The sequence below is a fragment of the Rhinopithecus bieti genome, unplaced genomic scaffold (assembly GCF_001698545.2).
Source record: "Rhinopithecus bieti isolate Rb0 unplaced genomic scaffold, ASM169854v2 scaffold_19858, whole genome shotgun sequence".
In the NCBI taxonomy this organism is placed as follows: Eukaryota; Metazoa; Chordata; class Mammalia; order Primates; family Cercopithecidae; genus Rhinopithecus; species Rhinopithecus bieti.
This window is the reverse complement of record NW_016810077.1, coordinates 1,608,910-1,634,323: the sequence shown is the minus strand read 5'-3', so window position 1 is coordinate 1,634,323 and position 25,414 is coordinate 1,608,910. Positions and strand designations below refer to the sequence as shown.

At 39.1% G+C, this 25,414-nt stretch overlaps 1 protein-coding gene across 6 annotated transcripts in view; it reads left to right on the top strand.

The window, feature by feature from the left end:
• Nucleotides 1-25,414, top strand: part of LRRC8C (leucine rich repeat containing 8 VRAC subunit C) — a 116,153-nt gene that overhangs the window by 71,132 nt on the left and 19,607 nt on the right. For 5 of the 6 annotated variants that reach the window (XR_001889021.1, XM_017891262.1, XM_017891259.1 and 2 more), the window contains one exon: nucleotides 5,915-6,056. Coding sequence is in view for 4 of the 6 variants with exons in the window: in XM_017891262.1 (XP_017746751.1) it covers nucleotides 5,919-6,056 (138 nt within the window). In the remaining 2 variants the exon portion in view is untranslated. Of the gene's footprint in view, nucleotides 1-5,914; nucleotides 6,057-8,204; nucleotides 8,405-25,414 lie in introns of those variants that run through there. The other variant, XM_017891263.1, reaches the window with a different exon arrangement.

Genomic DNA, 25,414 nt, shown 5'->3' with positions numbered 1-25,414 from the left:
TATTAATTCTAGACAAGGAATAGAAAAATTATCCTGAGGAGGGATGGGAACATATTATTTTAGGAAGAGCCATATATAATTTTTTTTTTTTTTTTTTTTTTTTTTTTTTTTTGAGAAGGAGTCTCGCCCTTCTGGTCGTCCCGGGCTGGATGGAGTGCAGGTGTGCCGATCTCGGTCATGCCAAGCCCTCACCTCCCGCGTTCAGCCATTTCCTGGGCCTCAGCCCCTCCCAAGTAGCTGTGCATACAGGGGCCACCGCCCGCCTGGCCTAATTTTTTGTCTTTTTAGTGGAGACGGGCGTTTCACTGTGTTAACCAGGTGCGTCTCGATCTCCTGCTGTGTCTGCCCCTGCTTGGCCCTTTCCAAGTGGTTGGGATTACAGGCATGAGCACCACGCCGGCCAACTTTATCCAATATTCTTACTAAACGTATATATCTTTCATGAAGGTACCGTTTTATGTGGAACATGGATACTTACTAATAGGTTTTGTAATAAGGTTTGTCTGGTCTTTTTTTTTCTGGTCTGGAGATGGCTACAGGACATTTGACTTGGTAGTTAATAAGTGTTAGGTGTTTCATGCTTTCATGGTTTTTTTTTTTTTTTTTTTTTTTTTTTTTTTTTTTTTTTGAGATGGAGCCTCACTTTGTCTCCCAGGCTGGAGTGCAGTGGCACAATCCCGGCTCACTGCAACCTCTGACTCCCAGGTTCAAGCAATTCTCCTGCCTCAGCCACCTGAGTAGCTGGGATTATAGGTACACACTACCACATCTGGCTAGGTTTTGTATTTTTAGTAGAGATGGGGTTTTACCATTTTGGCTGGGCTGGTGTTAAACCTTTGATCTCAAGTAATCCACCCACCTCGGCCTCCCAAAATGCTGGGATTACAGGTGTGAGCCACCACACCCAGCCTACAATAAGTATTTTAAATAAGGAAATGAATCTGAATGTCTGCAAAGGGTTACAGAAGCAGAGATGTAATATTTTTCATTTTTAAAATTAGGATACCAGAATCTCTTGATTTAGTTAAAAAATTATACTTCCAAAGACATTACTGATAACATAAATTAAAATCCTTTGTAGTAAGTTGAAAATCAAGGTTGGAGGAAATATATTTATATTTCTAAAATAGAAAAATGTTTAGCTAGAAATAAAATTATGCTGATCAATCTTTAGCTCTCTATTTAAACCCAGTAGTTTATTCAGAAGTGGCTCCCTTTGCTTGAAATGATAGTTCTTGAAATTGTTGCAAATCACTTGGAAATGACAGAGGGAATGAAAGAGAAATCAATCAAGTGTGGCTGTCACTGGAATGCATGAATTTTCAGAGGAACTGAAAGTTGTGAAAGAGAAGTACAAAAAAATGTTTTCATTGAGCAAGCAAGGCGTCTGTCTACCCTCTCTTTAGATTTGTAGTTTTTTATTTAAGTCTTCCCTTACTCACCTTTTGTGTCAAAACATTAAAGATTAATGCTGTGTTAGATGTTGGTTTGGGGCCTTGTAATATGTTAATTCAATAAAATGTGTGTGTATTATACATCTGTGTATTAGTCTGTCCTCACGCTGCTAATAAAGACATGCCTGAGACTGGGTCATTTATAAAGAAAAAGAGATTTAATGGACTCACAGTGCCACAGGGACGGGGAGTCCTCACAACCATGGTGGAAGGTGAAGGAGGGGTAAAGGCACATCTTACATGGTGGCAGGCAAGAGAGTGTGTGCAGCGGAACTGCCCTTTATAAAACCATCAGATCTCCTGAGTCATTCACTTTCATGAGAACAACATGGGAAAAACCCACCCCCATGATTTAATTTCCTCCCACCAGGTCCCTCCCATGACACAGGGGGATTATAGGAGCTACAATTCAAGTTGAGATTTGTGTGGGGACAGAGCCAAACCATATCAATCTGTATATATATTTATATGTAGGATACATGTACATATGTGGACATATAGACATACATGCACATACGCATCTACTCAAAAGAGTTTAAATGCAATAATGGTTGTGTTGTAGCACTAAACTTTGCCGTCTTAACTAGCTGATTCCCTATCAAGTCTTAAATTCCATCTTGTCTGGACTGTGCCAATATTAAGAAGCAGTAGATAATAACTTACATTTCTTAGATGCCTTAGTTTGACTTTATTTCCCATATTAAAAGCATGAGGTCTGTGAAGCAACTCAGACAAGGACTCAGAGAACTTCACCTGTTGTGAGTATTCAGGTCTTTTGTTTTTTCAAAGCAAGACTTAGATAAAGGAACAGTGACCCTCTGCCTCAGTGGTTCTCAAAGTGTGGCCCATGGAAGCCTGGCAACTTAGACCTTTTTAAGGGACCCCGTGAAGTCAAAACTGTTTTGTAATGCTAGGATGTTTTTTGCCTATTTCACTAATGGTGCAAAAGCCATGGTTAGTAAGGCACCTTCACATTACTTAAGATAGAGGCACCCGACTGTGCTGAAGGGATTGTGTTCTTCACTGGTAATACTTGCAATTAAAAAACCAAGTTCACTTACTGTCCTTATTGAGGCAGTAAAAATTATTGTTTTAATAACTCTCAACCTTTGACTACATGTTTTATTAATACACTATGTGATCAAATGGAAAGAATACACAAAGCACTTCTGCTGCATTCCAAAGTACAATGGTTGTCTCAAGAGAAAGCTCTTGTGTAATGGAGTTGAAAGTAGAATGAGCTACTTTATCACATCATACTACTTTTACTTGAATAAAACAACTGATTATTGAGACTTGAGTATGTGGCATATATATCCTCAAAATGAATGAAGTGATCCTGACACTTCAAGGAGAACAACTAAAGTATTTGTTGACGGCAATAAAATTCAAACTTTCAAGTGATAATTAGGATTTTGGAAAACTTGTGATCACCACCATGAGCTTGACAGCTTCCCAATACTTCAACATTTTTCTGATGATAGCAGTGGTGATATTAATGAATGTGGTTTTTAAATATTATTACTAAAATAAGTCTTAATATTTTATTATGATGAAATGTGTCAACATTTGGAAGATCTGGATAACTCAGTGATCCAATGTTTTCCAAATTACCAATGCATGATGTTACAAAATCATGCATGTGTTACAAAATCATGCATGTGTAAAAAGATCCATTCAAAGTACAAGATAGACTAAATAAATTTTATTTTGTTTTGTTTTGTTTTGAGATGGAGTCTCACTCTGTCACCAGGCTGGAGTGCAGTGGCATGATCTCGGCTCACTGCAACCTCTGCCTCCTGGGTTCAAGCCTTTCTCCTGCCTCCGCCTCCCAAGTAGCTGGAATTACAAGTGCATGCCACCACACCCAGCTAATTCTCGTATTTTTAGTAGAATTGGGGTTTCACCATGTTGGCCAGGATGGCCTTGATCTCCTGACCTCGTGATCCACCAACCTTGGCCTCCCAAAGTGCTGGGATTACAGGTGAGCCACTGAGCCTGGCCACTAATTAATTTTAATACAATGAGATTTAAAAAGTTGTTTGATATAGTTTCTAGTTTCCATATTGCAACTAAGTTAGTCAAGGTTTAGTATAGTATCAAAAATAAATATATACAATGATATAAAAAGGATACTCCTCCCTTTTCCAACCACATGTCTTTGTGAGGCCATGTTTGGTCCATACATTTGAGACAGAACAACATATCATATCACAGTAGATTGAAATTTCAGACAAAACAATATATCATAATAGATTGCAGAAGCAGATATGTCTTCTATTCAGCTGTTTTTTATATTAAGCCAGGCATTAAAGGGATTTGCAAAAATTTAGAACAATTTCATTGGTCTACTAATTTTGTTTTGGAAAATATGGTTATTTTTTATGATGATATGTCGATGAATGAGTTTACTTTTAATAAATTACATATATTTTAGTTTATTGGTTTTCACTTCTAGGTATGGCAAATATGTATAGGTATAACCCATGTAAACACTTTGGGGTTCTCCTCATTGTTGTAGAGCATGAGGGGTTCCTGAGACCAAAAAGTTAAGAGAGCCACTGCTCTATATTGGTGCATTTTATTTCTGAAATTGTTGCTCACTTTTATAAATAAATCCAGTTTCCTCTATGATGTAAAGAAACTTATGGAGGAGACAACAACCAAATCTATCAAGGAACAATAGACTATAACACAGGTGGTTTGCTAATTATCCCTGCCACTGCAGCTGATTAGGGTCACCCCAAATCTGAGTTGGATGAGCATTGCTTCATGAATAAACATCAGAATTTATTCAACAGACAGTTGTTCATAGCTTCTTGTTTTTCCAGCAGTATGGCAAGTAATGGGGATGCAAAATAGAGTAAGATAGTAGCTTCTGAAGTGGAACTTGGAAGTCAAGATGAGTTTATGCCATCTGTTACTGCCACTGAGACAACTGTGACTATCAAACATTTGGGGCAGTGGGACTGTAATAATTTACTGAGAAAAAAAAGAGGCCATAAAGTGTCAGGAAAATGGAAGTTCGGACTAGTCTGAAATTTTAATCACACTCGAAATATACAAAGTAATGTATTGAGCTTGTGCAGTTTGCCTGCAACACGTGTTTTAAGGAGACACATAGGCAGAACATGTAGATTCTACCCTCAAGAAACTTGTAGCCTAATGGTGGTAACAGAAAGGAATTAAGAAAAGTTGTGTTTCAGTAAAATGAGGGAATTATATTCTGCATAGATGTCAAGTAGGTAGGTCAGAGAGGAGAACATCGCCAGGCTGTTGAAATTTTCAACGTTGTGTTAACACATTCAAAAAGAAGACAAATCATTGTTTAAGAAAAAGTCACAATGCAGCAAGACAGAATAGATAACATTGTAATTGTTGCCAAAGCTGTAATCAAAGAAGAGGCTTTGCTTTTATCTGGGATGTTTATTGTCTATCTAGCTCTTAATTCAGTATTAGGGAAGGAAGGTGAAATTTTTTTGGTCCTCCTTGGCCACCCTTATTCCTTGCCATAAAACAAAAAAAGAATATTTATCCTCACAGTAGCAGGATGTTTGCCATAAGATAAAGAAAGAATATTTCTCCTCACAGTAGCAGGATAATTAACCTCAAGTCCTGGGTCACACCAAAGGCAGTGAGAATGAGTAAGAAAGGAGGAGGCAGATCAAGAAAAGAATGTGCCTCTTTTTCCCTTTTCCCAGAGCTTTGGGTGCACCCTATTCATTTATCTTCTGTCATTTGGTTAGAGATAGGAGTTTCCAGAGTAAACTGTTGTCTCAGAGGAGAAAATTAGGATAAGTTTGGGGTTCACAGTGAAATGTGAAAAGTACAGGAAACAGAGAAAAAAATCAAGATACAAGCATGGAGACAAAAAGGAAACAAGGAAGAAAAATCGAGGCCTCCTCAACCCACTACCATCAATAAGACCTTTCTTCTGAAAAGACAAGGACCACGTTGAAACACTGTTTTCCTTTCCCATGGAACAAGCAAAATGCTTTATAAATAGGGCTCAGTAAAGAATTAACACAAATGAATGCTAAAATTACACTTAAAAATAGTTTAAAGCAAAAAAAAAAAAAAAAATAGCTTAAAGCAATAACCCAAGATGGTAAGATAAATAGCAAAAACATTTCAAGGGATGAGCTCTAGTCTTTCTGGCATCTTCATGTTCTGTTTAAGAGAAATGAGGGTCCAGGAAATAACTGGGACTTGGCAAGTGGCTGGCCATGTTCTTTCTGTCCCACCTGGAGCACAAAGGGAACCTTGTTATGGGACATGTGGGTCTCCTTATTTCCTCAACTGGTGGTTTTATTCAGTGGCTCATCAAAACATTGATGTGTCTTGACAGCTCTTGAACTAATTCAGACCTCTGCTGTGAGGAGTTGGAGCCACATTTGGTAACAATGCAGTATGTTGTACTTGAAGATAAATTAATTTACAAGTAATCTCTCCTTTCTCAGAAACATGATTCCCGTGACAGAATTCCGGCAGTTCTCTGAGCAGCAGCCTGCCTTCCGAGTGCTGAAGCCATGGTGGGATGTGTTTACCGATTACCTCTCGGTAGCCATGCTCATGATCGGCGTGTTTGGATGTACTTTACAGGTAGGTGCCTAGATCCCTGGCAAAATCGGGGCTAGAGCAAGACACAAGTCAATGAAACCTCTTTAGAGAGCTGACTGTGTGATTTTTAACCATGTAAGTATCAGTCACTGTTCTCTGTAGATGTGTCTGTAATCATAGCAGAGAGCCTGAAACACCTGTTTACTGAGTTGTCCTAATAAAGTAAACATGGTACTTGAAAGATTTCAATGAGCCCAAAGAGCAATTGACTATAGTCAAGTAATGTCTGATGTCACTAACATCAAAGGGGGCCCCTTATCTTTCCAAACTGGCTTCACAGTGAAATGTAGCATATATCCAGCACCACTGATATTGCCAAAGTGGAACTTTTTGCTTTTCTTCATCCTTTACCCTTACCCCTAATAAGATTTTCTGAAAGAACTAACATTATGATGAGATATCATTATTTTACTGAATGTTTAGTTCTGAATTTAAAAAGAACCCAATAAAAATTTATATAGATGCCATCTATGTATGTATTGAATCCAGGTATATTTTACATAGGTGCTGTGTTCCAGGTACCATACTTTGAGGACTTGGATACATATAAGTAGTTCATTTCCAGGGGAGAAATAAATAAACTAGCAATCAAAATAACTTGTGTTATACTATGGTAGAGGTGTCCGTAAGGCACTAAGGGAATGCTGAAGAGAAACTCTCGCTTTGGTTTGGGAATAAGAGAAAAGGTGGTGGTTGAATTAAAACTTGGAGAACCAGCTGAAGTTAGTCAAGAACCTCTCCTTAGCTGAAAGTAAGAGGACACCAAGAGGAGAAAAGAAAGCTCTGAGTTATGGATAGGAGAAAGAACATGACATCTTTGGGAAACTGTCAGTAGGACCAGCACATATGGGGTGTGGATATGAGAGCTGAAGCCATGCTTGCAAGCGGAATCACACAGGGAGAATGTGATGAGGAAGGCAGTGTCAGTAGTAACGTTAAAGAGTAAATGGAGAAGAAAGTGGGGCCCTTGAAGAAGACTGAGAAGAGGCAGCCATAAGCACAGATGAAAACCAGGAGAGAGGCATAGGTCAGAAGCCAAAGGAAGCCATGGACAATGATGGCAGCCAACACAACTAACTCAGGGGCTAAGAAGGGGAAGTAGCAATTGCATCATTAGAAATCTTAGGTCAGTGGCTGGAAAAGTGGATGGAAATCAACGTATTATAGAAGCTATGGGGTAGATGTGATTTTTCAGGTAGATCAGCTGGAAAAGGAGGTATAGGGAGAGAGAGAAATCACTGGAAGTGGTACAGAGTGAAAATAAAGGACTTTTAAAAGTTGGCCTTAAAAATAGTAACACATACTGCTTCCTATGTGTCAGGAACTCTCTTGAACACTTTACGTGTATTTTAACAAATGTCATCCTCATGGCAACTCGAAGATATAGGTTCTATTACTATCCTCAGAAGTGAGACATCTGAGGCACAGAGAGGTTAAGGATCCTCCCAAGGTGAGTACTGAAGCCTTTATTCAGTCCAGGTGATTTGGTTCCAAAGTTCCTGCTCTTAGTCCCTCACACCATGCTTTTATTTGGTCACTGAAAATATCTTGCCCCTCCCCTCCAAAAAGGGTGCCAGTGAGATGTTATTGTCTAAAAAAGGGGGCATAAATTCATTCATAAAGAAAATAGTTGTTGAAGAACCTACTGTGTATCAGGCACTGTTCTACTAAGAATTATCAATGAAGGAGAAAAAAGACAAAAATCCCAGCTTTATGGACTTTAAATTCTATGGGGAAAATAAGCAAAATAAGCAAAATCAATTAGTAAATATGTTAGCAGATAAAGACAATGGGAAAAAATAAAGCATGCAAAGATGGTAGAAGGTTACTACAGGTAAGATAGAAGCTGCAATCTTCAAATAGGATGGCCTGGGAAGGCCTCATTGGAAAGGTGACTTTTGGCCAAGGAATTAAAAGAGGTCCAGGAGCAGGCCAGGCAGATGTCCTGGAAGGAGGCTTCCAGGCAGAGGGAACAGCAAGAGCAAGAGGCACATAGTGAAAGGAAGGCACAGGACCCTTCCTTTTCTGCAGAAGAGTTGGATTTTATGATGTTCTCACGTTCTCAGTTTTCTAGTTCTGTTTCCCTGGAGACCCAATAAAGGTCAAATGTTAACTGTGTTACTAGGCAACATTATGGCATAAATGACCACTCATTGGTCAACTGTATCTGGGCTGGAAGAGTGATAAATGCCTGGTAGGAAGCTGTATCATTGGACTTCTGTGACTGTGGTGAAACTTGTGATTCAGCATGCTCCTTGACACATCAAAGATTGATCTATTGAGTTATAGGAGATATTGGTTCCTTTGAGGCACAAGGCTTTTAAGCCAGGGTAAGTTCTGAACCTACCTAAAGCGGATTTCTTTTCCTTGCAGTGGAGATGATATGGGGAGGAGAGGCTTGAGGAGGACAGCAGTGTGGACAGCTACATGGACAGTTGTGAAGATTTTCCTAAAGGGGGAAAGGCTGATGTTGCCTTGCTGGTGACTCTAATCTGTGTATTTCTAAAGTGATTCTGGTGCCAAATGAAGTTTATGGTAATCTTGTAAGTCTGAATGTTAAGGTGAACCTAGAAAGTCCCCTGGTGATGTTACAGGCCTGAAGCAGGATTACCTCTATAATGTTGAGGAAAAGCCACGAGGCCAGTGTGCCAGAGAAATGTGAGTGAGGGAAAGAGCAGTAAAAGGTGAGACCTGAGATGCAATGGGTGCCAGATCACGTAGGGCCTTCTAGGCCACTGGAGGGCTTGGCTTTGTTCTGAATGAGTTAGAACATGTTTGGAGGAATAATGAGCAGAGGATTAACATAATTTGTGTTTTAACAAGACTACTACAGCTGTTGAGAATACACTGTAGGGGTGAGGATGGAAGTGAGGGTGGTGTTTGGAAGGCTAGTGCAATAATCCAGGCAAGAAATGAATTAAATGGTTTGAGTAGGGTGAAGGCAGGTGTTCTGCATGTATTTTGAAGGAAAACCCACCAAGATTTGCTGAAAGATTAAATGTGAAATACAAGAGAAAAAGAGAAATCAGCTGGGCGTTGTGGCTCACGCCTGTAATCCCAACATTTTGGGAGACCGAGGTGGGTGGATCACCTGGGGTCAGGAGTTCGAAACCAGCCTGGCCAACATGGTGAAACCCCATCTCTACTAACAATGCAAAAATTAGCCAGGTATGTTGGCATTGCACCTGTAATCCCAGCTCCTCGGAGACTGGGGCAGGAGAATCGCCTGAACCTGGGAGGCAGAGGTTGCAGTGAGCCAAGATTGCACCATTGCACTCCAGCCTGGGTGACAAAGCAAGATTCCGTCTCAAAAAAAGAAAAAAAAAGAAAATAAAAGAAATCAAGGATGACTAAGATTTTTAGACCTCGGCAACTAGAAAAGTTTGTTTTTAAACATGTTAAGTTTGTGATATATGTTAAACATCAACATGGAGATATTAAGTAATCAGTTGGATGTAAAACCCAGGAGTTTGGGGTCAGTGATGGTCAATTTCCTGAGGAAGGAGGTGAAGATCCAGGATCTAGGAGGAAGGATTACCCTTGATTTGGGTGAAGGAGGCATCTTCCACCAGAATGGGAATGATAGCTACAGATGCATTTTTATTTGGTAGGGAGACAGAAAGATGGGAGTCTGTGCCTTATGGCTTGTTGTTTCTCTGTGATGGAGAAAACAACATTTACTGAGAGATTGTGAGGGTGAGGGATGTAGCAGGAATTAGCAACAAGGAAGGTAGAAGAGCAGGGGTCTCAAGGAGAAGGTTAGATTTGGGGTGGCTAGTTTGGGAAATAGTAGAGGGAGGTGACACAGATTAGCAGGAGCACTCTCAACCTGTCTTCATTACTGTGCCATGGCTCACAGCGCTGCTGCAGGATCTGCCTAACAAGCACAGGGAATTGTTTCTCTTGTTTACATATTCCATGGCAACGCGAAGTGCAGAAAAGAGAAAGGACACAGAAAATCTTTTAGAATAAGTAGTTAACTTGCAATGAAATTAATGAAAAGAGTATACTTATGAAAATGTCTATAATGAGCATCATTTAGGAGATGTGCCTGCAGTAAGTTCAGGAGGGGATTCAAGCACAAGCTAAACCTCTTTTCCTGTGTGCTGGTCAGAATCATCTTCCTGCAGCACAACCCCACAGTGTCTCTCTACAGTCCAGAAGCCTTTTGGGCTCCCCACTGACCAGCCTTCTCAGCACCACCACTGTTATGACCCACAATTGGTGGCTCCTGCTCAGATAGGTTAACTAACTGAGGCCTTTCACACATAGGCCTCTTTCATCTCTTCAGCCGTTAAAGAGAAATCTGATGCCAGTTGACTGGGTACAGGAAGTATTGTCTGAGATGACAGGGTTCTGAGAAAAAATGAGATGCCAAAAGAAATTTTGCATCAGAATATGAAGGCTACAGAGCACAGAATTCATATGGGGTGGTCTAGTCAATTCACAAACAATCCTGTGCATCAGCAGTGTATCAGACACTGTGCGGGGTGCTAGATGCTAAACGAAAAACAGCACAGCCCATGCCTTCAGATTGCTAATAGTCTGAAGACCATAGAAACACATAAACAGTGTCTTCCAATGTGTAAGTGCCTTAATGGTGCCTCAAGAGCATCAAATATCATCTCAGTCACTGGAAGTTAGGGACTCAAGGAGAAGATAATTGAGTGAAGTCTCAAAGAATGAGTATACAAAACCAAAATATATATTTTAATAAGAGGAATGAAGGGGAAAACTCAGTATTAACGGAGTATTTAGTGTGATCATTTTACAAAGCCCTCATGGATTGGCACAGTGACTGGAGGGCCCAGATGGCATTTTTCGGAGAGGGTGGAATTAGGGATATTAAACATCCTGCAATTGGTGGGACATTCCCACACAACAGAATTGTTTTATCCAGAATGCTAAAAGCACATCCATAGAGTAACGCTGGCAGGAGAACCTGTGCTAGAATCTGTATGTACTTTATTTAGTTCCCAGAACAAACCTGTGAAAGTAGATTAGTCCCATTTTTCAGATGAGAATTCCAAAGTATAGAAGGTTAGATAACTTGTCCCAAAGGCAAGAGGGATGCAGCTGAGATTCCAGTCTTAGGCTGATTCTCCAGGTGTGTGTTACCCCTGTGCACACTGCTATCAAATATTATGGAACCATCACAATTGCACAGATTATGAGGGCAAGGTTTGGCTTATAAAACAGGATTTTCAGTGTAAAAGCAAGTACAAAATGATAAAAGAGAAAATAGTTACAAAAGTATCAATTTTATGAATTACAAATTAAAATTTTAAGGGGCATTCACTATATACCTGCCATTTAAAAGAAAATTTGCAATCTATAGTAAGCATTAACAAAACAAGAAAGAATTCATGTTATAAATTATTAAAGTAAAACTACTTAGGATCCATATAACAAATTAAAGTAATGTCCCATAGGGGAAGAATTTAAGCTCTTATTTTAGCTGTGCTATGATAATCCACTAAAAATGGCTTAATAACTGATAACTTTATAAACAACGGATTCTCTGTGAAGCTCAAGTTCCTTTCTCATTCCCAAAGTGATGTTAAAATTGTTAAAATATATTTTTATGCCTTGATTTTCCCCTTGTAAAATGAAAGCACAATCATTCTTTCTGATCTTATTTACAAAGCAAGTTAACTCCTAGATTGGAATACATGAAAAGGCAAAATCTAAAGTGGAGTTAGAAGAATACACTTTGATGACAAAATAGTAATCCAACAGCTTTTAGAGTAACTATTTTGTAAGTTACTTTTTTCATGTCAAGTTAACAGTTGATACCTGTTTACTCCTAAAAGATTGTATTTATATAGGTTTAACACTACTCAGCTTGGAAAATACTGGGGAATTAAGATTATTATCTATCAAGGAAGTGTTGATTCTTTCTTGCCCTTATGTAAAAGGATTAGAACCAGCTCTCTTGCCTTACTTGTCTGACAAATATTTATTCATTTCTGAGCAAGTAGCTCTATTCAAGGCTGCCATGGAATAAGAGCATGTATAAAGAGCATTCCTTAGATTACATCAATCTACCTAAGAACAAATATAAACTCACTGTAAGCCAGGAGAATGTAGAAGTATATGTGTCTGTCCTATTCCTGTACAGTCATACACCCTCAAGGACCAATAGTGTAAACGCCCAACTTTGTGCTATAAACAACACTATTCAAAAACTCAGCACATTCAACAAAATAGACCAAATCCTGAGAGGTCAATACATTGCTTCCTGGAAAAATAAGATTGCTTTAGATCTCTGCTCTGTGACTCCGGGTTATCTTATTATGACCAAATCCAAAACAGCCCATGGGCAGACCGTTACCAAATATAGAATTAGCAGTTAGAAACCAGAAACAGGAACTGGAAGATGCAAGCCCCCTGGAAGCCCTAGGGGACCTGCCTTGTGATTGTTACATAGAAAAGACATTTCCTGCTTTCTGAATTTGGAAGGGAAAAAAAAAAAATTATTTCAATGACGAAGCCACCTACAAAAAAATCCTGCAAGATTTAACCCAATCACTAGGAGCGAAGTGGCCAGCAGGGTCACACTATCAAAAAGGTTAGGACATGTGCGTTTGTTGGTTAGAGCTGATCCCCACTTTGATTTTTAGGGCATACTGAAATTAATTTCTACTTCTCTGATTTAGAGCCATCAATGTCAGCTCCATGACAAATGACCTTCAGGTGAAAATGCTCACAGGCAGTTCACTGGAAAGTACAGGCAATCAGAATTATAGATTCCAGAATGATTTCAGAAGACTTCATTTTGTTAATGTGCCCTGAATTCTTGCTTCTACTCCCCCCATGCAGTCATCTGCTGTATATCGTCTGGGATTTCTAGTAGATCTTTTCTTTTGCCAAATTTGATTTTATAGATAGAAGCCCAGAAATTCTTACTTAGAATCAGTAATACTGATTACATCAGAATACTGGTGAAACCACAGATAGAAGTGAAGGCTTAAAATCAATACCTCATCTCAGATATGTTCCTTTTATTTTATTTTATTTTATTTTATTTTATTTTATTTTATTTGAGACGGAGTCTCACTCTGTCACCCAGGCTGGAGTGCAGTGGCACGGTCTCGGCTCATTGCAACCTCTGCCTCCCAGATTCAAGCAATTCTCATACCTCAGCCACTTGAGTAGCTGGGTTTACCAGCATGCACCACCACACCCAGCTAATTTTCGTATTTTTAGTGGAGACGGAATTTCACAGTGTTGGCCAGGCTAGTCTCAAACTCCTGGCCTAGAGTGATCCACCCACCTCAGCCTTCCAAAGTGCTGGGATTACAGGCGTGAGCCACTGCACCGGCCCAGTTGTATAGTTTCCATGTACCCACCTTACATCTCCATTCTACTAGGGTCTTTGGGGAATATGAAACAAAAATTATTTAGATGGTGAAAATAATTGTAAAGAGCAACCTTTGTCATCTCTGTGGGGATGGTGGTGAATGCTGTGAAAGAAACACTATTTCAAAACCTCTGTTACATCTAGCATCAAAAATATGCCTTAGTTGGGACCTCCTTTTTATGGTAGTTTATTCGAACTGACACTTTTGGTCTTCCCTAGAATTTTACTTCTTGTCATCTATCACCTTGACAATTTTACATGGACTGAATTCCTGGCCACAAGAATAACATAGGAGTGAGTGCCTTTCACTTCACTGTCTTGGGTTTAAGATAGTTCATGAATCTAAATGCTCTTCTTAGATTATCTGATACCATCCAATGCCAGTCAATGAATGGGGAATGTTTCTGGTTTTCTCACGATTAGGGATTGTTATGATCTTGTTGCCTATTGATCGTTTAATAATACATCTTTTTCACCAAATAAGAAAGCACTGACAGAATATGAGGCTTTTTTCCTATGTGAAGCAGATATCTACTATATATTTAGCCTCTGTTGTTGATCCTGTGTGTGAATCATTCAAAACTTCTGTTTAAAGGCCTATGTTAAATAAGTGCACTATGACATGGAGGCAGGCGGCCTTGTGTTTCTAATCAGGGCCTTTGACTTGGAGATTTTCCCCAGTTCTCTGATCATATCAGCAAACAGATCTAGTGTACCACTTACTGCCCTTACTTTCTTCTTCTCAAAGTCTTCACTCTCCCATTCCACTGAGAGCACTGGTGGCATTCTGAACCACTCAGCAATATAGGGGCCCTGTGGTGAGGATTAGGCTAACATTGGGACTACATTTTAATTGTAGGTAAGTTTCTGTGTTATATCTGGAGTCTCCTGTTTAATATAAATGGTGAATGCTGCTGCTTCTATGCTACCGATTTCCTTCGTAAAATCCTGCATTTTTGTTATGCCTATTTTACAATTCCCATTGTTTTGGAATAGCAAGTTTTCATACAGTGAAAAAACCTTAATCTATTAATATGATTTTGTGTCCACTTCTGAAAATATGAACTAAGATACTCCCAACTGGAAAGATACATACCAACTAAAGGATTTAACAAAAAAACAAGATACCATCCAAAATAGCAACAAAAGCTATTGGGTATCTAGGAATTAAGCTAACCAATAATATACAAGGCCTTCATAGAAAAGTTCTAAATGTCTAAGACATAAACGACATATAAGGCAATTTGAATGACTGGAAAGACATTGCATGTTCTTGAGTGGCACAGAATTGGTTTTACAAAAACGTCTAGTCTCCACAAATTTTTTCATAAATTCAATGCAATATTAATAAAATCGCAATTAGATTTTTTGAAAAATTTGATAAACTTAACATTTATATGAAGAATGCTCACTTATGGTGGTAGAGGGGAATAAGGTGGCATAAGAGGTAAAAGGAATGAGAGAGAAAAGTGGCGGGGAGCAGAGTGGTGGTGAGAAAGTGGGTTTTGCATCAACTGATGCTAATAACCCTTTGCATCGAGAAGCATGAATAATTCAATCCTTTATCCCTGAGGTTCCCCTCTCCCTATCTCACTCACACACACACACACACACACACACACAAAATCACCCCTTTCTTCTAATTTCCTTTATGGAACATGTCAGATGTTCCATCTAAACATCATCCTTTTTTTTCCAATTATAATTTTTTTTTTTTGAGATGGAGTCTCACTCTGTTGCCCAGGCTGGAGTGCAGTGGCATGATCTCGGCTCACGGCAACCTCCACCTCCCAGGTTCAAACAATTCTCATGCCTTGGCCTCCGGATTAGCTGGGACTACAGGCACGCACCACCACACCTGGCTAATTTTTGCATTTGTAGTAGAGATGGGGTTTCACTGTGCTGGTCAGGCTGGTCTCAAACTCCTGACCTCAGGTGATCTGTCCCCCTCGGGTTCCCAAAATGCTGGGATTACAGACGTGAGCCACCTTGCCCGCCCTCTAAATCTCTTTGCAAACATTTCAATTGTGTTTCACAAGTAGGAAATTCCTTAACTATAAATTTCACAAATGAGACAATCATTAGCTTTAATATTTGTCATCCCTTTGTTTAAAAAACAAAAATCTAGTTGGAAGAATTACCTCTAACTTGTAGGAATATAAACTCCATAAGGCCAGGCAGGCCTCATCATTCAGGTTCGTTTCTGTATCCTCAGAACAGAAGTCAGTAGCAGGCACATGTAAGTAAGTGCCCAAAAGAATGCATTTTGTGGAATGAAGGGATGAGTGAATGAAGAAGTGTAGATGACATGTTTTAGCCATGTGCTAATATATTGTGATCACCTGGTGTCCTTGAAAAGCAGCTGAGAACTTTCAATTACAGATGTAGAATACTACATTTATTTCTTGGCATTTTACCCCACAATTTAAGAAGTTGTGACCAATAGAGGAGAGGGACCAAAAAACCTTGTATGAGGCCTGATTGAGGGCATGCTTACCTTCAAGTTGAGAAGATGGAAAGGGCATGAGAAATGAGGACAGCAGACCCTGGAAGGGCCACCACGTGAAACGTATAAATGGCTTCAACTTATCTCTGGGGTCTCACCTTGAAGACCAAATAGAATCAATAGAGAAGTTTTAGGATGGAATATTTTAGCTCATACAAACTCAAGCTTTTAAAAAGCTACGAACTTTCTGAGAATGTCATGTAGATTGTAAGTTTCCTATTATTGGAGATACACTTTCAGAAATTGAATAACCTGGGTGGAGGGGAAGCTACAAGGAGAATCCATATGTCATGACATGAGAACCATTTGTTCTTTACATATAGTATTTCTAGGCAATGGAGTTAGGCAGTGATAAAAATGACAAAATGCCTGCCAACAAATAAATACATTTAAAATACTACGTCAGATAGAAATGCTTTGAAAAAGACAAAGCAGCTCAAAAAGAGAGTGTGCAGGGGGTCTCCCTCAAAATAGAGTAGCCAAGGAATTCCTCTCTGAAAAGGTGAGGACTGAAAAGTCACAGAACAAAAGGAACTGAGAGAGGGAGGCTACCTGCAGAAAGAACATTGCACACAGAGGGAGCAGAAGAGGCCAGTATGGCAGGTATAGGGACAGCACAAGGGCAGTGGCCCCTTTCAGTTTTTTCTTACTTAGATCCACTTGGTAAGGCTTGAAACAAGCATTGACCCGAATCAAGACCTAGTCATCTAGTGTCCTAGAGTACTTGTACCCCCACGAATGTCAGGTGTCTTAGATGTATGCATCCAGCTTTACATCTGCCATCTCAGAGTTAGGACAAAGAATTTAATCCTATAGCCTCTTGGAAGCTGGGACCACATGAATTACCAAAACAGTTGTCATCACCCCTTGATTGGCACTTAATGAGCAACAGTGTATGGCAGAGAGTGTTAAGGGCGTTATTTCATTGCTCCTATATGATTTCAAGTTGCTTACAGGCAAGATTCATGTCCGATTCATTTTTCTACTCACCTGAGTGCCTTAGACCCAGCACAAACTCCAGAAATCTTTGGGTGACTGAATATATCAGTGCTTTAGCAGCTCTGAGAATTCACTAAACTGTCTTACTAATAAAACAGTGATACAAAAATGCAGATTAGGACAGCATCATAAACTGGTGGAGGAAAGCTTTGTGTGGAGTATTTAGTGAGGAGGTCAGAAAAATCCCGTTTCCTCCCCAAATTATAAAAAACAGCTACTAAGGCTGGGCGCAGTGTCTCACGCCTGTAATCCCAGCACTTTGGGGAGCCAAGGCAGATGGATCACCTGAGGTCAGCAGTTGGAAAACAGCCTGGCCAAGATGGTGAAACCCGGTCTCTACTAAAATACAAAAAAATTAGCTGGGCATGGTGGCACGTGCCGGTAATCCCAGCTACTCCGGAGGCTAAGGCACGAGAATTGCTTGAACCTGGGAGGCGGAGGTTGCAGTGAGCCGAGGTCATGCCACTGCACTCCAGTATAGGGAATAGAGGGAGAATCCATCTTGGAAAAAAAAAAAACCGCTGGTAACAAATGATCTTTCTTGAGTAGTGTGAGAGTTTTACTACAGCCTTCTTCAGAGCCCGTTGGGAATGCTGGGGGCTTCATCAGGAGAATAATTAGCATAAACCCAATGCCAGAGAGACAGGGCCTCATGTGTTAGAGTAACCAACTTGAAAAGAAAATTTTTTGATGATATAATGCAATAACATGCTAATAAGTGAGCAACAAATCATGATATATATTGTTATGTGCCCTCATAGGAAAACTACAGCTAAAGTTTGTGTAGAAAAAAAACGCCTGCTGTTATGCCAAAGAAACTTAAGAAATTGTAGAAACTGAGGTACCTTATTAGAAGAAGTTACAGAGTTATTTCAGTGATATTATGGGAATATGTTTTACAGAAATGAAAATTTGGGGGGATTTTGCTGTATGTGGTTGTTTTTATAATAAAATTGTTGATAATTGTCATGGTGAAAGCCAGGTTTTTCTTATCCAGGTGATTGTCCATTCATACTGATGTGTGGAGAGGTATACTGCCAGCATCCCAATGGAGACCTTACTACTAGTTGTGATGAAGTTCTATAGCAGTATTAGTACTTCACAGTACTCCCATGGATTGGATTTTATGAGCTGCCCTGAGAGTCTAATAACCTTCATGGTATTTTGTAGAAAAGTGTTTTGTTTTGTTTTTTTCATTCTAAACAACCAGTTTTCAAATGAACTTTGCTTATGTTCATTAACTATTTAGTATACTTTGGTTTTTTAGGCATTTTTTTAAAAAGTCATTTAAAATATTGTGTTTCTTGAATAATAGTGATAGTTTCATGATACTGGTTTACTGTTATCCACAAAGGTTGTAGTCTTAGACTAGTTAAATTTCCTTTAAAAATAATGGACTTTCAGAATTGGAAAAGAATTTATAAGTGACTTAAGTCCAATATAGAAATCTATTTTATAACATCCTTGACATATTAATATCTAGATTTTGCTGGAGAATATTTGGTGATAAAAGAGTTTTGTTTAATTAATTTTTTGCTATGAAACTGTAAGTACTTCAACACATACTTACTAATGTTGACTAGGTTTCCAATACTGTGTTAGGTATTATGGGCAATACAGAATAAAGGAGCTTAGAAAATAGCTGCAGAGCAAAATAACATATTCATTGGAACAATTTATTCTGCAACTCTTATAGGCACTATGCTAATTTCTGATGACACAGAAACTTAGCTTTGGTCCTAAAGATATTTAAACAGCTGCAAAGATAAACATTCATATACATCCTTCTAAAACAACATAATTGCTACAGTGTAAATAAAGTGCAGTGGGTACAAAGGAGAAATCATAGTTAACCCTGCCTGGGAAAATCAAGGTTCTTGACATTCTATATACAGGGTGGTTATAGGAATACAGGAATAAATTATATTCGGGGTGGAAAAAAGTGATATGGGGTATTATAAAAGATAAGACTTGTGAGGTATGGTAACATTCTACAAATGTCCACTTGGGGGTTTCTAGCAAATAAAGACTTTCAGCTTTGCTTTATTTTATTTGTTATTTTGGAGACGAGTTCTCACTATGTTGCCCAGGCTGCTTTGAAACTCCTGGTCTGTAGTGATCTTCCTGCCTCAGCCTCCTGAGTAGCTGGGATTACAGGTGCGTGCCACCTATCCCCAGCTTCTTTTTTTTTTTCTTTTTTTTTTTTTTTTTTTTTGAGATGGAGTCTCACTCTGTCATCCAGGCTGGAGTGTGTGCAGCGGCGTGATCTCACTGCAACTTCCACTTCCCGGGTTCAAGCGGTTCTCCTGCCTCAGCTTCCCTAGTAGTTGGGATTACATCCGTGCACCACCACACCCAGCTAATTTTTGTATTTTTCATAGAGACGGGCTTTCACCATGTTGGCCAGAATGCTCTGGAACTTCTGACCTCAAGTGATACACCCGCCTTAGCCTCCCAAAGTGCTGGGAGCCCAGCCCATGCCCAGCTTTTTTGTTATAATAGCACTTCCTGTTTCTAATAAAAGCATAAAGGCTTTTTTTTTTTTTTTTTTTTTTTATACAGAGTCTCGCTCTGTCACCCAGGCTGGAGTATAGTGGCTCAATCTCAGCTCTCTGCAACCTCTGCCTCCCGGGTTCAAGCAATTCTCCTGCCTCAGTCTCCCAAGTAACTGGGACTACAGACATGAACGACCACGCCCAGCTAATTTTTGTATTTTTAGTAGAGACGGGGTTTCACCATGTTGACCAGGCTGGTCTCAAACTCCTGATCTCAGGTGATCTGTCACCCTTGGGCTCCCAAAATGCTGGGATTACAGGCGTGAGCCACCTTGCCCGGCCCTACATAAAGGCTTTTAAACATACATAGTGACTTTTTTCATCATGTTCAAAACGTTGACTTTCCTAAGAAGTGTTTGAACTACTGGCAGTATTAAGGTCAGCTATCTTAAAATAGAATTGGCATCTCCCTACTCAAGTTATTTTAGTTCTTAAAAGCTGGTGAGGCCGGGCGCGGTGGGTCAAGCCTGTAATCCCAGCACTTTGGGAGGCCAAGGCGGGTGGATCACGAGGTCAGCAGATCGAGACCATCCTGGCTAACACAGTGAAACCCCGTCTCTACTAAAATACAAAAAAAACTAGCCGGGCGAGGTGGCGGGCGCCTGTAGTCCCAGCTACTCCGGAGGCTGAGGCAGGAGAATGGTGTAAACCCGGGAGGCAGAGCTTGCAGTGAGCTGAGATCCAGCCACTGCACTCCAGCCTGGGCGACAGAGCCAGACTCCGTCTCAAAAAAAAAAAAAAAAAAAAAGCTTGGGAGATTCTTTGCCCTGATATCCAAAACTGGGGCTATGTGACCTTAAGTTCAGTATGTTAACTTATTGTTTAGGATGTTGATGTTAAATGTTATAGGTGCTAGATATTGGACTCAGAAAATGCTTAATGCAAGCTGAGACAGTGTTGTAGCAATATTCCCTGAAGAACACTTGTATGCATGATTATATCAGTTAGTCACTTAATATTATATTTTTAGAATTCTGCAAAGGTCTTTTGTCTAATAAATAGGCCATCAGCTATCTCATCATTTTACCTTGTAAGAAACCTTATATGCTCACTGGAAATAGAAAACCTGGATTTAAAAAGTAATAATCATTTCGGCTAGATCAAGTTAATTTAAAGAGAAAAAAACTAAATCTTTCCCCAAAACTTCAAACAGAAAACATGGGCTCTCTCATATGCTTTTAGTATGAGTTTAGGTGAAACACATGACTTTTCTGAGGCCCAGTTTTATAAAATGAGCAGGATAGGCATCACTTCCATTTTCCGGATTTATTGTGGAAAAAAAAATGGTGATAAAATAGAACTGTATTGTTTTTAGTCTCTTTAGAAACTACAGACCTCAAAAGGTCTTCTCTTGGGCAATTACTCTGATCCTCCCCAATTGAAAAACAAAACAAAAAACTGCCTTCTCTTCATTTGGGGTATCTTCAGATAGTCATAAGTGTGATTAGTTGAGCCTTTAACAAACAGAGATTGAAAGAGGTATGGAATCCAGGACCAAATGTCCTAATTCCGATAGCTACCTACGTCCGTCTCCCAGAAGACTTTGCAGGAACTATACAGACACAGGAGACAAGATCAGGCAGAAGAACATTTAATTAAAGCTAAGGCTCTGGCCCTAAACCACGTTATCAGTTTCCTGGTGAGCTAGGCCACACTTCAGATAAGTCTCAAGCACTTTCTTTGCCTAAGCTCTAAAAAATCTACGTACCTGGAAAAAAAGTGGGGGCGTGGTAGGGAGTTCTGAAAAAAAAAAAAACTCCTTAGCTTCTTTCTACACCTTAATCTCTGCTGTGCTCAGGTCAAAAAAAAAAAAAGATAATCTGGGTAAAGAACAGACAGAGGGGAGAGGGGAAGGGGAAGAGAGAAGACGGAGGAAGAGAGAGGGGAGAGAGAGATTGATTTATTATTTATTCTTCGTAACGCTCATCTGAACAATCCTCCTCAGGCCCTCCCTAGGCTGCCATCAACTTCCCAGAGAGAGGCAGCTTCAGACCTATTGTGTCACATCAGTTTTAAGGAAAAAGGGAGACTTCCAAATGATGACTCCCTTTAGAAGCTCTAAAGAGGGAGTCAAAACAGACTGATCCCAAGGTAGAAACAACGCCCTGTGACACCAAGGTTCAGTACTTTTCCTTAAAAGTCACCATGTCTGTCAAGCCCTCTTTCACCTAAAAAGAAGTAAGGAGGAACAAAGAAGAGTCTTTTTTCCCCAGAGATCAGCCATTATCTGGATGATTCAGAAAAATGGAAAAGTGCATAGATGAAATTCTCCCTCTCTAGGTAAAAGGCCTATTTGTCTGAAATGTGTGGAAGCTGTCTTATCCAAATTGATAATATTTATGGAGTCCAAATAATCTTAACTTCTAAAAATTATAATAATGATTGAAAAAAAAAATCACTTGCCATCCAGCACACATAAATGACTAACAAGTGCCATGACTCTTGCCTTAACTGCAAGCCTTCTATGCCATAACAAATTATGGATATTATCTTTTGAGAATGACACTATCTATTCCTTCATGTAGATTGGACCACAACCTGGCAGTTGATATCATCTCACTTGGGGAGATATTTTCGTTTGCTAAAATAAATAGCAAATTATTTTCAATTATTATAGGAAATTTCTAAATTAATCATTTAAAAATATCCTTTCAGAACAGTTTTATTTGCATGCTTCCCATATTTAGAATTCTGTATCTTTGTCGTGTTCATACCTTGAGGATAATCTGGATGATTTCTGTTTCTCTTTGAACTCTCCCAATTTCTTTGATTCTACTCCTGCTCACAGATTCATCAGTAAACTGCAAGGTTTCTAGAGCTAAGTCAGCTGAGTACAGAACTAAGGTTTCAGTCCCTGGGCATTGCTTCCAAAAGAGATTTTCCTGTATTTTAAGAGCATAATTAGAGATAAATATTTCAAATTCTTCAAACAACTGAAACAAATAGTCTGTTATAAATCAAAATATGTTCTGTGTTTTTATGTATCCATTGAATTTTCTCACATGGTTGTTACTTTGAAATGGATGCTTTCCACATAGATCTTAAATTGCAATGGATCAGATAATTCACTGGTCTTTATGGCTTATGGAAAAAATGCCATGAAGCAGAATGAGAAGAAGCTGCTTCAAATCTTTCCCACCCCCTTCATTTCTGAAAAAATGTGCTCGTAATTCCTTGTTTGGCCTAGAGCAGCTTTCTTCAAAAGAAGAAAGGGAAAAAAACAATGTGGATACAGCATATTATTCAAGATATAGGTAATATAAGCATCCTTGATGGCTGGAAAGCTTCAGTTTAACCAAGGGTTAAAAAAATGAACATTAATAGCATGTATTGTCATTCTCATCCTCAGAAAAGTTATTATGTCATTATTTACAGTGATAGGAGAACTGTATTTACTAAGCAAAATTTCAAAATGTAGACATGATTCTAATGTGGATATGATGATTTCTTTCTTACCTAGGAATAAACAGACCATGTGTCCCAAATCTGGTACTCTCTTTGTGTCTCTTAAATGAGTCAGCACTTAACTCTGGCTTTAGAAATCACTAGACTGATATCACTTGGCAGTTTGGAGAATGTGCAAAATGAATTGTTTCATGTCAGAGGAAGGTAGCTAGAGGCCAAATATTTCCAGATGTTCTCTGGCATCTGAATATATGAATGCGTATGCTTGCCTTAGCTGTGGTTTGTACCTCCTTAGGGATATGGGGGACAGTGTTTATTTTATTTGTTCTTTTCATATTTATTGCATACCTACTTTGTGCCAGGCAATGAAAACTAAGCTCTTTAAAGAGCTTACTGCTCCTTATACTGTTATTTGTTCTTTATAATGATTTAAGATTTGCTGTAGCTTTTTCAGTGCTTAATCTTTCTATCAGTGACATTTAATGTTCCTCAGGCATTTCTCATGGTGCATAACTCAAGGAGTTTTGCTTGATACTAGTTTTGATTATGTATTAACAAAACCTGTATAAAATGTACCATTATACTTTACCACTGAAAAAATCCATAAGTTCAGAAATCTAAGTTTGAATGAACTTATCTCTTCAATCCCTTGGATTTTTTTTCCCCAAGCACTCCATGCCTCAAATGTACCAAGGTATGATTTTTTTTTTTATTTTCCTTTTCCTATTGCTATTGGAGAAATAGGCAACTAATAAAAACAGACCTTTTACTCTGCTCTTGTAAATACCTTAGACTTTGGCAGTTTGCCTTAGACTGGTTTTTGTCTCACTTTACTATATGGGTGTAAACTTCCTCCCTGTACAGTGTGTTATTTCCTGGCCATGATATAAATGTTAAGCATCATCATCATTAAAAATAAGGGAGATTCAGACAAGTCTCAAAGGTGGGAAAAAAAGAAAAGAGAGAGAGAGAGAGAGATGATCCAAACAATGGAATGCTATATAGTGCTAAAAAAAAAAAAATAATAACTCTCAAGCCATGAAAAGACATGGAGGAACATTAAATGCACATTGCTAAGTGAAAGAAGCTAATCTTAAAAGGATACATGCTGTATAATTCCAACTGTATTATATTCTGGGAAAGGCAAAACTACAGACAGTAAAAATATCAGTTGTTGCTTAGAAAGGACAAAGGAGGGAAGGTATAAATAGGTATAGCTCAGAGGTCTTTTAGGGCAGTGAAATGACTCTATGGGATATTACAATGGATACATGTTGTTATACATTTGTCCAAATCTACAGAACATCCAACACCAAGAGTGAACCTCAAGGTAACTGTAGACTTTGGATGATAATGATGTGTCAGTGTAGGTTCATTGATTGTAACAAATGTAAGACTGTGGTTGAGCTTGGTGATAATGGGGAAGGCTATACATGGGTGGAGGTAAGGAAATCTCTGTGCCTTCCTTTCAGTTTTGCTGTGAACCTAAAGCTGCTCTAAGAAAATTTAAAAGCCTTTTTAAAAAGTAGAAGAAAAGAAGAGAGCATGTGCACAGCAAACAGGAAATTATGCCACATACTTGCAGTTTTGCTTTTCCATTTCTACTGGAGACAAGGACAGTGTTTGTCCTGATGATAGTGATGCAGCATGTGTGGTGCTCACAGATGTCTATTTCTGTGCTCTTGTGGTGATTGCCCCCAAATATGCATGTAGTGGACATAATGCATAGCAAGAGTTGTGAATAAGACATTTACTAAGAATGAAAGCATTTAAATGTTCACTCCTTCAGAGGCATCTACTCTGCCTTTTCAATTCCTTCTCATTCTCACCAACACTTTTTGTACTTAAAATATTTTCAATAGTTCAGCCTTGAAACACAATCTACATTTTCAGAGTTGATTCTGTCACTGATGAGGGGAGTTGATCTCGTGCCTTTGGACAATGAGTGCTTTCTTTGACCTCTAGCATCTTGTTTCTGGGGGAAAGTACTCAGTCAAGTTTGTGCATTAACTGATAACTTAGTAACATGGAAGTTAATTCCTTTCCCTTCTATTTCTATCCCTTTGCCCAGGATAAATGGGTCTACCTCAGAAAGGAAGAGTGACACTCCATCTTTTCAGTCTTTATCCCTCTCTCTCCCCAAATGCATCCCTTTGCTCCTGCCTCTGGAACCACAGGCTCTAACCTAGTAGCTTCAAGTCCCAAATGAAGTTACTTCTACTTCACTAAGCCTACCCTGCTTACTCCAAGCCTGAGCTCTTACTGTACATATTGTCATATTTGCACTCTCATTTGATTTTTCATGTGGCTGTTTATGTCCCTCTAGCAAGATTGCATGTGCTTTTAGAACCGGCCGGGCGCGGTGGCTCAAGCCTGTAATCCCAGTACTTTGGGAGGCCGAGACGGGCGGATCGCGAGGTCAGGCGATCGAGACCATCCTGGCTAATATGGTGAAACCCCGTCTCTACTAAAAAATACAAAAAAAAAAAAAAAAAAAAAAAAAAAAAAAACA